The sequence below is a fragment of the Lactuca saligna genome, chromosome 2, assembly GCF_052625555.1.
Source record: "Lactuca saligna cultivar CGN05327 chromosome 2, ASM5262555v1, whole genome shotgun sequence".
Lineage (NCBI taxonomy): Eukaryota > Viridiplantae > Streptophyta > Magnoliopsida > Asterales > Asteraceae > Lactuca > Lactuca saligna.
The window spans coordinates 77,010,164-77,023,625 of NC_136418.1; the positions used below are offsets into that span (position 1 = coordinate 77,010,164).

At 39.9% G+C, this 13,462-nt stretch overlaps 1 protein-coding gene and 1 non-coding gene across 2 annotated transcripts; one reads left to right on the top strand and one right to left on the bottom strand.

The window, feature by feature from the left end:
* Positions 1-11,594: 11,594 nt before the first annotated feature.
* LOC145029824 (uncharacterized) lies at positions 11,595-12,032 on the bottom strand. Its single transcript, XM_078978280.1, has one exon. The coding sequence runs from the start codon at positions 12,030-12,032 to the stop codon at positions 11,595-11,597; it is 438 nt and encodes a 145-aa protein (XP_078834406.1).
* A 1,323-nt stretch (positions 12,033-13,355) lies between these two features.
* Positions 13,356-13,462, top strand: LOC145033220 (small nucleolar RNA R71). The gene has a single exon (XR_013677454.1). It is a non-coding gene; the product is annotated as a small nucleolar RNA R71 (small nucleolar RNA).

The window sequence follows — 13,462 nt, forward strand, 5'->3', positions numbered from 1 at the left end:
CCACCACTTCTTTCCGCTAAACCCTTGATGAGCAAGGTCAGCAACCCATTCCACTGCGATGGTAAGCATGACTTCTTGACCTTTGCCAGCGTTGTAAGAACGTCGGTGTACCCCATTTCGTACAGCATTGTGAAAATTTGGGTTATAGTGATGAAGTCTGGAGAGATGATGGGGGAATCAACTACAAGCCCTAAAAGGGAACAAAACTTCGTCTTTGAAATTGAGGATTGCTTATCGTGAATACTGAAGTAGATGAAATCCTTGTTCTTGTCATACGTCGCTGATGAGTACACTTGAGAAAGTAGCGACATCGGAACTGCTTCAACTAGGGTTAGGACCATTACCAGTGGGGAATACTTCAAACACTCCACCACATGCAACATGTATGAGTCATATGCAAATGGACGCAGTTCGATTATCAGATTTTGGTTGGGTCGTATTGTAAGCGAGGAGGATGTAGCAGTTTGATCATACACGGAGGATGAGGTCGCCATTGTTGAACAAAGAAGAAGATGAACAGTTTAATATTTGTGTGAGAGAGATAATCTGTGACTTGGTAAATGACAAAGAAAACGAACACCCCTATTTATACGGTTGCCTGGAGAGAGAAACCGTGATGATGAGGTTACTAAAATGTCGCCTGAAAAAGCGCGATTTGACAGGGTGGTTAATCCCAGGAAAACGTAAGCACGCGTGGGTTTGAAACGGATCAAATTCACGCGCCTAAATCTTATCTTCAAACCATTTGAAATTCCATGTTACTCCGTGTTTGGTTACAACGGATAACCAAAACTTATACCAATCAATAATTAGAATGTTGGAAAATATTAATTTTCGTGCAGAAGAGTGTGAAAGATAAAGAAATAAAACAAATATGTATGGGGTGTGAGTGCTGTCCTTTTAGAGAACAGAAAGCAGAGGATTCCGGGCAAGAATCACTTCCTTCAAAGTCAAGAGAGACTTGAAGTGCTTGTGCGGTTTCCCAAAAATACGATCAACTGTTTGTCAATAAACAATGAAAGGCTTCTTTTAATCATATGCATTGGGTGGCTTTCCTCCAACCAAACATCGAGTTTTAACATAAAACCGATCGTTGGTAAAGGTACCTGTGAGACCGATGTGATCTATTAAACAGGTAGGTGGGGTATATAATGTTTATGACTTATAGGAAGCAGAAATCAAAAAATAAATAAATTGGATCTCTTTGGGAAGAAATGTCTTAGCTGTAGACGATTTCGTAAAAGATCACGCAAAATAAAAAAGATTTCCTCAGGTAACCAGTTAAAGCTTGACTATTTCACTCATCGTCAATTCATTATTGCTGTTAAATTTTGGGTTTCACTTAGAACGTGGTAATCGTATCTAAGATCATTAACACAGATTTTGTGTAACCATAAACCTCAGTGGTAAAGACCGAGAGTCTCAAGGGTTACATTAGTGAACCGAAGGTAGATGGAGAATATAAGTAGATGGTTAAGGAACCGAATGTACCTTCTGCTAGATAAGCGTGACAGAGCAGAGAAACTCTTAACTCTAATGAGAAGAGTAAGGTAGCTCTAGACCGAGTGAGTTAAAATAGCCTGATTTAGAAGAAACGATGGGTATCAATCGAATCATTAAGGCTTACTCGAGATCATAGAGGCTTTAAGACAACATACAGCAACATGCTTCTAGGGACACTTAACTAGTTTGAATAAAAGTTAAATCATACCTGCTTTGAGAATTTTCAACGGTTATTCTTGTGTCGTACCTATTAATAACAAAAAGAAAAAAAAATATTTTTGGAATTTTGGATATTTTCTGAAAAAAAAATAAAACAGAAAGATAAAATATTTTGGGATTTTTTAATATTTTCTAAAAAATAAAACAGAAAGATAAAATATTTTTGGATTTTTGGATATTTAAAAAATAAAAAAATAAAAATAAAATAAAAATAAAAATAAAATAAAAATAAAAATAAAATAAAAATAAAAATAAAGATTAAAAAACAGAGATTTCAGACGATTAGTGAGAGCAGACATAGCGAAGCCGAGATTCACGGAGATGAGATATACAAAGCGTTCTGTTTAATTCGAAAAGACTAGAGCAGAGATAGACCGAGCGCTTTGTCTATCTCTGTCGTCCTTATTTTAAGGAGAAAATTGAAGATTCGGTACCGACTCTCCTTCCATCATACCCAAGCCTTGTAAGATTTTATTGAAGGTTGTTTCTGGTAAGGCTTTAGTAAAAATGTCGGCCAGTTGATCAGCAGAACGAACAAAATGTACTTCAACGCTCCCATCTTCTACATGATCCTTGATGAAATGGTACCTTAGTGCTATGTGTTTAGTTTTCGAATGTTGCACTGGATTATGACAAATCCTGATTGCACTTTCAGAGTCACAGTAGAGAGGGATCTTTTTCATACTCAGTCCATAATCTCTCAACTGACTTTGAATCCAAACAACCTAAGAGGTACAAGATGCGGCAGCGATGTATTCTGCTTCTGCTGTGGACAAGGAAACACAGGTTTGCTTCTTTGATTGCCAACTGACAAGTTTTCCGTCAAGGAATTGACATCCTCCGGTAGTGCTTTTTCTGTCCAATCCACATCCTCCAAGATCAGCATCTGAAAAGGCTTGTATGAAGAATCCAGATCTTGCTGGATACCGGAGACCGAGAGTTGATGTCTTCTTCAGATATCGTAAAAATATTCTTTACAGCAGTCATGTGGGGTTCTCTTGGATTAGCTTGAAACCTGGCAGAATAACAGACAGAGAACATGATATCTGGTCTACTAACTGTTAGATACATAAGAGATCCTATCATTTGTCGATAAAGAGTTATGTCTACAGCCGGTTTCTCCAGAGATGGGGTCAGCTTGGTACCGAATGCCACTGGAACCTTTACTTTTGAATCACCCTTCATTCCAAACTTAGTCAGCAGATTTTTAGTGTATGCTTCCTGGTTTATAAAGATGCCCTCTGGTCCTTGTCTAATATTCAAACCAAGGAAAAAGTTAATCGGACCCATTGTGCTCATTTCAAATTTAGTCTCCATCAACTTTCGGAATTCAGCAGTTAAGCTAGGATTCGTAGAGCCGAAGATGATATCATCAACATAAATTTGAACAATCATTAGATGTTCGCCTTCCTTCTTTCGAAAAAAGGTTGGGTCAACCGAACCTTGTTTAAACTTTGACATTTTTAGAAAACGAGTAAGAGTTTCATACCAGGCTCTTAGTGCTTGCTTTAGCCCATAGACATCTTTATCCAGTATGTAGCAATGATCCGGGTACCTTTCATTCACAAAACCGGGTGGTTGCTCAACATAGATAGTTTCTTCCGATTCTCCATTCAAGAATGCACATTTGACATCCATTTGGAAAACTTCGAAGTTCTTGTGAGCAGCATATGCTAGGAAAATTCGAACAGACTCTAATTGTGCCACAGGAGCAAACGTTTCTTCATAATCAATCCCTTCTTCTTGATAGTAGCCTTTTACAACCAACTGAGCCTTGTTACGAATGACATTTCCTTCTTTATCTAGCTTATTTCTAAATACCCATTTCAATCCAACAACAGAGGCATCTTTTGGTGTGGGAATCAATCTCCAAACTCTGTTTCTTTCAAATTCATTGAGCTCATCCTGCATTGATTGAACCCAATCAGAATGATCGAGTGCAACATTTACTGTTTTCGGCTCTATTTTGGAGATAAAAGAGTTAAACATACAAAATTCCACTTTGGAGAATAATGTTGTTTGTTTTGCCTTTAGTTGAGATCTAGTAAGAACACTTTCAGACGATTCACCAATTATTTGCTCTTTGGGATGGTTTTTTGTCCATTTTACAAGCGGAGGATAGCTTGGATCATATTCTGGATTTAATTCTGCTTCAACTTCAATTTCAACATCTAACTTATCTGCTTCACCTTCGTCAGTTGAACAATTACTTGTTGTTACCTTCTCCCCCTCGACTGGCGAAGTGTAGCCTATGTTTTCAACAGAATCAGCAGTAGGAGTCTACCCCTCGATTGGAGTTACGCTTGTTAATTTTGGTTCTGTTGTTTGAGTATCAGATGTGGCGGAATGGTAATTCTCCCCCTCGACAGAAACTCCAGATGGTTGGAAAGTGTTATCGTCCTCCCCCTGGAACGTTGAATCGGAGTTTGAAGTACTAGGTGATGGTTTAGGAGTAGGAGTTTCGGTTTCCAATGATTTGGCAGCTTCGTCTATAACTTTCTTTAGATTATCTACCATGTTGTCTGCTGTTGTTACTTCCGAATGGATTGCCTTTTCCGGTTCATCGAACAACCGAATGTATTCATCAAACAGATTTGATATTGGAACCGAGACCTGTCCAGATGTGGGAAAGATGTCTCCAGAGGCATCTTCTGTCCGTTGAACCTTCTTTATGTAATTATCGTCAAAAGGTGACATAGTAAGTCTCTTCTATTCTTTTGGAACACTTATTCAATACTCGATATGCTTTTGATGACAGAGAATAACCCAGAAATATCCCCTCATCGGCTTTAACGTCAAATTTATTTCGGTTTTCTTTAGAGTTAAGGATAATGCACCTGGAACCGAATATGTGGAAAAACTTGACGTTTGGTTTCCGTTTGTTTAAAATCTCATAAGGAGTTAATGAGAATCACTTGTTGAGGAGGGACCGATTCTGAGTATAGCAGGCCACAACAATGGCATCAGCCCAGAAGTATAGAGGTAGAGAAGCATAACTGAGCATGGTCCTGGCTGCTTCACACAACGATTGGTTTCGTCTTTCAACGATTTCGTTTTGCTGTGGAGTATAAGGAGCCGAAAAGTTGTGTATGATCCCCTTATCGACCAAAAAGTCTTCGAAATCCTTGTTTTTGAATTCCAGCCCATTGTCACTTCTGATGTTTCTCACCGTCTTCTTTAGTTGAACTTCCACTTGCTTGATGAACATCTTCAGCTTGGGAGTTGCATCTGATTTTTGTCTAAGAAAGAAAACTCACTTGAAACGTGAAAAATCATCTACAATTACCAGAATATACTTACTTCCTCCGATGATCTCTATAGCAAATGGTCCACACAAATCGATATGTAACAATTCAAGTGCTTCCACGATCTTGGTATTAATGCGTGTTGGGTGGCTTTTTCTGCTTTGCTTTCCCATTTCACATGTTGCACACAAATGCTCCTTTTCTAACTTTAGAAGAGGAAGACCTCGAACATGATCACCAATTACCAGTTTGTTGATATCTTTGAAGTTCAGGTGAGATAGACGTCGATGCCAAAGCCAACTTTCATCAGTGTTTGCCTTTGATAGCAGACAGATAGCTGGTGTCCCTCGAATCGAATTAAGATTCAAAGGATACATTTCTCCTTTTCTTGCTGATTTTAGCAGAACTTTCTTAGTTTGTTTTTCGATAATCTCAGATCCTGTATCATCGAATGATACCTTCAAGCCTGTGCCCACAACTAATTGCGAGACACTTATGAGATTGTGCTGCAATCCTTCCACATAAGCCACCTTTCTGATGGAAAAGTCTCCATTAGTTATCATTTCGTATCCTTTGATTGTTCCATAGGATTTGTTTCCAAATTTCACCGAACCGCCATCCTTTAGAGATCGAAACTCCCTTAATTCCTCCTTTCTTCCTATCATGAGATGCGAGTAGCCACTATCTATATACCATTCGTCGTCAAATTGCTCGTCACTGATTACCTGCAATTTCAAGCAGATTTAGGAACCCAAAGTTTCTTGGGTCCTGGTGAGTTTTTCACAGAGAAAGGAATTACAATAGAAGCATCAACAAAATAAGTTCTTTTGACGAGAGTTGTTTGATCTTTTCTTTTGATAGTAAATACCTTGATTTTTGTTTTATATTCTTTAAGGTTTGAGGTATCTTTATTAGTTAGTTTAGTGTTTTTCATTTGATTCTTAGGGTTAGGGGAGGATCGCTTATGTTTATATTGGAACGTGGAGGATCCATATCTAGTATTGGGACCGAACTTGGTGTCAGAACTGAATCTGGTGTAAGGATTGAACTTGGGTTGATGACGAAAACCTGGTTTAGGACCGAACCTCGGTTGAGAACCGAATCTTGGTTTAGAACCGACACTCGGTTGAGAACCGACACTCGGTTGACAACCGAATCTTGGTTTAGAACCGACACTCGGTTGAGAACCGAATCTTGGTTTAGAATCGACACTCGGCTTTTGGTTTTGGTATTTGGAATAATAGGAGTTAGAATCAAAATCTTCCTTTAACTTTTTTTTCCCTTTATCCTTGGATTCTTTCCTAGGAGATTCAGAGTTAGGATTTTGAGAATTCCAATGCCTTTTCCGTTCATTTAGATTCGAGGCATATCGCTGATTTCTGAGTCTTTTCTGTTCAGCTAGCTCCTTCTGAGATTTGTGAACATTGAAACTTGACTCTAATTTCTCCTTCATTCTCTTGTCTTCCACTCTGGTTTCGGTGCGTTCCTTAGTTTGAACTGCCGATGCTTCCTGTCTCTTGAGTGGACCTTTCGGTTCTTTTCTTTCGATTGGAGCGTCAGGTTGCATTGATGGTTCTTCAGGAATATCTTTCGTTCCGCTTGTGCTGGGAATATCGAAACTTGAAGGTTTATTGATGGGTTCTGGTATGTATCGCCCTTTGACTCTCCATGTGGTTCTCTCAGACAGACCCACAGTCTCATCTGCATTGTCAATGGGAGCAGACCAGAAATAGTCTTCGCATCCTTCAACATTATCCTCTTCAACTATCGTCCTTAATTCAGTTGTTTGTCTGTGAATGACTCCAGTCACAGCATAAACTTGGTTTGGTACGGTCTGTATCTTCTAATAAACCACAGCCTTTTCTTAGAGTTTCGGTTTCTGTTCCTTTGACAGTCGAGCAAACTCAACTGAGTTTTCTGAAATAATAGGTTTTTCACTCTTGGCTTCATCTTTCACAAACTCAGAACAATCAACAATATCCTCTACTGAGATTTCACTCATCTCACTCTCTGTTTCAAATTCAGAAGTATTATCTATTATAATTTTATTTTCCTTGACGATTTTGGCATTTGATTCATCGAATGTTTGTATAGTTTCGGTTTTAATATCCATCCTATCATTTTCATCTAAGATATCTCTTAACATACTTTTATGTTCCTTAGAATCGATGAAAGTTTCTATCTTATCTAAACCTAGCCTATATGACATGGATTTTTCTTCAGAGGAAACTTCTGATTCACATTCTGCTATAACATCATCTTGCTTAAATTCAAGAAAGGGCAAAATCATTTTATGTATTTTCTTTCCAATTTCACAATTAAGATGTAATTGAGCAATATTAGTATAAAGACGCTTAGCAATTAAACAGAAAACATTTCTTTGTTTTAATAATTTTAAATTGTCTCTTTGCCAATAAATACTCTCATCCTTAGCCCTAACTAACTCTGCTTCCTTCTGCTCAATCCAGATCCTTCTCTCCTTACTTTTTGAAGACACCCTGCCGAGTTGGTCAGTTAGGTTAGAGTTTGCTAAGCGGGTTTGCATGAGGCTGCTACTAAGGTTGTTAAATTTAAAGTTTAGTTCATTTAATTCTTCTAGATATTCAGTTTTGGAAATTTTAAGAGATTCAAGGAGAGAATGTACCTTCTTGATCAATCGATCGCAGTCGTTGATCTTCTCACTCACTGGCTTGGCTGCAAAACACTTGTTCTCAGTCATGTTCGGTTCTGTGTCTGCACTTTCGGTTGATGGTCCAGCAGTGACTATCAGACATTTTCCACCAGAACCTCCAGCCTTTCCGTGCGTGGGTCTTCTAACCTCTTCGTCTTCAGAATCGGTTGACCAGACTTCTACCCCGCCAAACTCGTCTTCCTCTGCATCTTCTTGTACAATTAGAGCATTCATGGAGCTGTTGGAAGCCTTCTTCTTTTTGACTTCTTCAAGTTTTCGCATATAATACGCTTCATCGTCTTCACCCTCTTTCTTCTCATCCATCTTTCTTAACATGCAATCTTTGGCAAAGTGGTTCTTGCCGTGACAGTAATTGAAGTCGTATACAGAGTCTCCCGCAAGGTTGTTTTCTTCCACCTTTTGGGATGAGCCTTTCGGTTCTTCTTTTACCTTCTCAGAACTGTAACTTCCTTGCCAATTTCGGTTCTTAATGGTAGGAAATTTTCTTCTAGCAAATTTCTTTGGATTTGTTATCATCAGAGCATACTCCTCACTTGTGAGATCACATTCTGACATGTCTGACTCTTCTTCTTCTTCAACATTACTTTTTCCTTTAGAGACAAGAGCCAGTGATCCCATGCCAGAGACCACTTTCGCCTCCTTAGTTACAACACTTTCATGTGACTTCAGTATGCCAACTAGTTTCGCTAGAGAGTAGGATTTGAACTGTTCATGCGCCTTCACAGTGGAAACCACAGCCATCCATTCTGGTCTGAGCCCGTTCATGAATGTAACTTTCTGTTCGATCACCTTCCTTTCAATTCCATGCTTGATCATCTTACTTAAAAAATGATTGAACCGATCAAAGGTCTGAATGAGCTTCTCTTCAGGTTTCTGTTCAAATGCTCCGAATTCTGAAAGCAACAGAGTTTGAATGGAATGTTCCAGATCCTCATCAGTTGAGTAGAGTTCCTTCAACCTATCCCAGATTTCCTTAGCAGTTTGCAAGAGCCTACAAGCCGAAAGGTGTCAGATTGTAGGGCGAATCTTATCATTCGCATGGCTTTGACATTACACAGAATCTTGTCCTTCTCATCTTGCGGCATCTTTTGAACATCTGTTACCAACTTGTTGTAATCTTTCTGTGTCTTGACGATGGTGTTTGTTTCTGAGTGCACGAACGGTCCAAGAACAATAGCTTCCCAGATGAGATAGCCATTATCCTCGGATCCAACCACGTAATCTTCAAAGTGATGAGCCCATACTTCGTAGTCTTGAGTGTAGAGTATGGGTACTCTGGTTGTAAAACCGATGTTGTTTGAGATGTTAATAGGGTTTGAATGCGTATCTTCATGAGACATGGTGAGCTACTAGAATCTTACCTGTAAACTTAAGATTAGGGTTTTATCAAAAGCGAAGTAATTGTCGTTAAGAAGACGACAGCTTCGATAAAAGCGGAAACCCTAACTATTTGTGAATACAGAAGAGAAGTGTATCGACGAACACAATCTCCTGCTCTGATACCAATTGTTGGAACAAAGTTCTTTCAGGATCGTATGATTCTAAGCAAAATATTAATAAGAATATAAATAAGAACACAAGTATTGCGATGAAGATGTCGAATGATTAATGCAAAAATACCCCAGAAGAGCTTGATTAAGAACTTCAATCTGTAGAGGTAAAACTAGGGTTACAAGAATCAACGTGAACGATTAATCTCTTATATACGCATACATGCATGCATATATTTATAATAAAACCCTAACAACTTATCTACATAAAGGAAACTATTGTAGATAACTACGGATGGATAAGCCCAATCCGATTACAAAACAAATAATCCAAGACGCAACACTTAAAATATTCAACAAAATGTTTCCCACTCTTTGACAAGTATCACATTCTTTGAAAAATTGGGCTGCATCTTTAAAGATTGTAGCCCAATAAAACCCAATGTCAAAGATCTTCTTTGCAGTGTAGTGTGCTCCATGATGTCCTCCCGTGGGCCCGCTATGGCAATACTCTAGTATTCTTCGGCTTTCCTTCCCGAACACACATCTTTGTATGATACCATCCGCACAGCTTTGGAAGAGGTATGGGTCGTCCCAAAAGTAATATTTTATTTCAGCAAAGAATTTCTTCTTTTGTTGACTGCTATAGTCCTTCGGGATGTATTTTGTAGCTAAATAATTAGCTATGTCTGCGAACCATGGCTCTTCTCCCACTGACACCATAATGTATTCGTCCGGAAAGTCATCTCCATCTTTGTCTTCTTGCAATTGCGGGTTCTCTAACCTTGACAAGTGATCAGTTGTTACGTTCTCCATTCCCTTCTTGTCTCGTATCTCTATGTCGAATTCTTGAAGAAGTAGCACCCATCGTATCAGTCTTGGCTTAGCATCCTGTTTGGAAAACAAATACTTGATAGCCGAGTGGTCAGTAAAAATAGTAGTTTTAGATAAAACCAAGTAAGGGCGAAATTTGTCAAAATCATATACCACAGCTAACAACTCTTTTTCAGTGGTGGTGTAATTTTATTGGGCTAGCTTTAAAGTCTTGCTAGCATAATATATGGGTTGAAAGTGCTTATCAACCCTTTGACCAAGGACAGCTCCTAATGCATAGTCACTAGCATCACACATAATCTCAAAGGGTAAGTTCCAATTTGGTGCAATAATGATCGGGGCATTAGTTAATTTTTCCTTTAAAAATTCAAATGCCTCTAAGCACTCTTTAGTAAAATTAAATGGTGCATCTTTGAGTAATAATTATGTTAGAGGCCTAGTTATTTTGAAAAAATCTTTTATGAAACGCCGGTAAAAACCTGCGTGTCCTAGAAAACTCCTAATGCCCGTCACATTAGTTGGTGGGGGTAATTTGGCGATGGTGTCAATCTTTGCCCTATCCACTTCAATTCCCTTTTTGGAAACTTTGTGGCCCAAAACTATACCCTCCTTGACCATGAAGTGACATTTTTCCCAATTGAGGACCAAGTCGGTTTTCTCACACCTAGCAAGCATTGAGTCAAGATTTATGAGACAGTCATGGAAAGAAGATCCGAAAACGGAAAAGTCATCCATAAAAACTTCCATGAATTTTTCCACCATATCGTGGAATATAGCTGTCATACACCTTTGAAAAGTCGCAGGTGCATTGCATAGCCCAAAAGGCACGTGTCTATAGGCAAAAGTCCCACTTGGGCGTGTGAATGTGGTCTTTTCTTGGTCCATTGGGTCTATGGGTATTTGAAAATAACCCGAAAATCCATCTAGAAAGCAATAATAGCTATGGCCCGATAGTCTTTCCAACATTTGATCAATAAAAGGTAGGGGGAAATGGTCGTTACGAGTGGCATCGTTTAGCTTTCGATAATCGATGCACACTCTCCAACCGGTTACCATTCGTGTCGGGATTAGCTCATTCTTTTCATTGGTTATGACCGTCATCCCTCCTTTCTTGGGCACCACTTGGACCGGACTCACCCATGGGCTATCGAAAATGGAGTAAATGATTCCTGCATCTAAGAGTTTGACCACTTCCTTCTTGACTACTTCTTGCATGTTCGGGTTCAACCTTCTTTGGTGTTGTACCATCGGCTTTGCTCCTTCTTCTAGATTGATCTTGTGAGAGCAATAGGATGGGATTATTCCTTTGATTCCGGTGATGCTCCATGCTATGGATCGTTTCCGCTTCTTCAACACTTGCACGAGCTCCTCCTTTTCAGACTTGGCCAGATCAGAGGCTATGATTACTGGCTTTTGATTGCCTTCTTCCAGAAAAGCATACTCCAAATGGCCTGGTAATGTTTTGAGCTCTGTTCGTTGGTTCTAAGTGACGGACTCGCCGAGTGCAGGTAAGGTACTCGGCGAGTTGGTGGCTGCTTTAACGAATTCTGGCTTTTCTTCAGATGTACTCGGCGAGTAGATCGGTCCTACTCGGCGAGTAGGACTGTCAGATTACTTCATTAGCTCTTCATACTCTGCTTCTTCCAACAGTCTTTCAATTTCTATTAAATCTTTTTCTGGATCAAATGCTTCATCTAAAGCTCTAAACTTGCTGGAGTCTTTAGGTATGTCTTCCTCCAATAGTTCGTCAAGCATATCTATTGAGAATGTCGTGTCGTCACTGCTCCTAGAATACTTCATAGCTTGGTCCACCCTGAATGTCACTGAATCGTCTCCGACCCGCAAGGTGAGCTTTGAGTCTCTCATGTCTACTATAGCGCTGGCCGTGTTGAGGAAGGGCCTTCCAATGACGATTGGTACTTGTGGATCTGCCTCCATGTCTAGAATGATGAAATCAACAGGAAAGACCAATCTATCCACTTTCACTAGTAAGTCTTCGCATATGCCTCCTGGGAAGGTGACTGTCTTGTTTGCCAAATCTATTGCCATGCGAATTAGCCTTGGCTCCGGGAGGTCCAGCTTCTTAAAGAATGAGTATGGCATAAGGTTCACACTTGCTCCAGAATCAGCTAAGCCAAGTTGCCAAATTGGCAAGGTAAAGTCAAGCTCCCCAGATCACCCTTCTTCTTTGGTAGCTTATTTAGCATCGCAGCGGAGCAGTTTTCATTAACCACTACCTTCTTCATTTCTTCCATCTTTCTTCTATTGGTGAGAAGTTCCTTAAGGAACTTTGCATACTTGGGCATTTGCATGACGACTTCAATGAAAGGTATGTTGATTTGAAGAGTCTTGATGTGGTCTAGAAACTTCTGATACTCCTCTTCCTGCTTCTCTTTCTTGGCTCGGGATGGGTATGGCATTGGAGGCTGGTAAGGCTTTTCAGGAGCTTGCTCACAGGTTTTTGATGGTGTACTCGCCGAGTCCATCGGTCCTACTCGGCGAGTAGGACTGTCAGATTGTAAGTTTTCGTTTTCTGCTGGCTTTTCTGCCTCATCCTTCTGTGAATCCTTGGGTGCTTCTGTCTGAATAGGTGCCAGGGGAGTGATTATCTTTCCACTTCTTGTTGTGACAATGTTTATGTGCGCGCCTCGTGAGTTATTTTCGGTTTTGCTAGCAAGTTCGCCCGGTGACCTTTGGTTAAGTTGTTGAGCAAGTTGCCCAAGCTGTGTTTCTATATTGTGGATAAATGCTTACTGGTTCCTGAGCATGGTTCTTGTTTCTTGAATTGCAGCATCATGATCACTATGCCTTTTTTCTGAAGCAACTACAAATTTAGTGAGCATATCTTCCAAGCTTGGCTTCCTTTCTTGCACCGGCTCCTCCTTTTGGTAGAACCCTCTCCCTTTTTGTCTATACTTCTCCTCCTTGGCTTTTTTGTACTCGTCATAAGGGAGCCACTCTTTCTTTTGTTTGTGCCAATCTTCATCATATCGGTCTCCACTCGAGTAACACGCTTGCGCCTTCTTGTTGCCATTCTCATCCAAATCGCAGTCTCTAGTGAGGTGAGGCCCATTGCAGTTTTCACAACCCACCCGAATAGCAAGGATCGTTTGATCCATTTTATCCATTCTCCTATCCATGGTTTTTAGCATAGCCATGATCGCGGATAAGTCTTCAGTAGCAACATAAGCGGCTCCCCTAGTGACATCATGTCTAGGGTTATGGTATTCTCTAGAGTGTTTAGAGAATTCTTCAATCAATTCTTTAATCACCGGGGGCGGCTTCTTTGTAAGTGGGCCTTGCAAGTCTAGTAACTGCCTAGTTGTGACATTGACTCCATCATAGAAGATGGAGACTTCTTGCTGGTTGTTTAGATCATGGTGTGGGAAATTTCTTAGCAAGCTCTTGTACGTCTCCCATGCTTCATATAGCGACTCTCCAACTTGTTGTTCAAAGTTTGCAATGGCCTTCTTCAACTT

Coding starts and splice junctions, on each gene's coding strand:
- LOC145029824 (XM_078978280.1), bottom strand. CDS start 12,032: ATGGCAATAGATTTGGCAAACAAGACAGTCACCTTCCCAGGAGGCATA.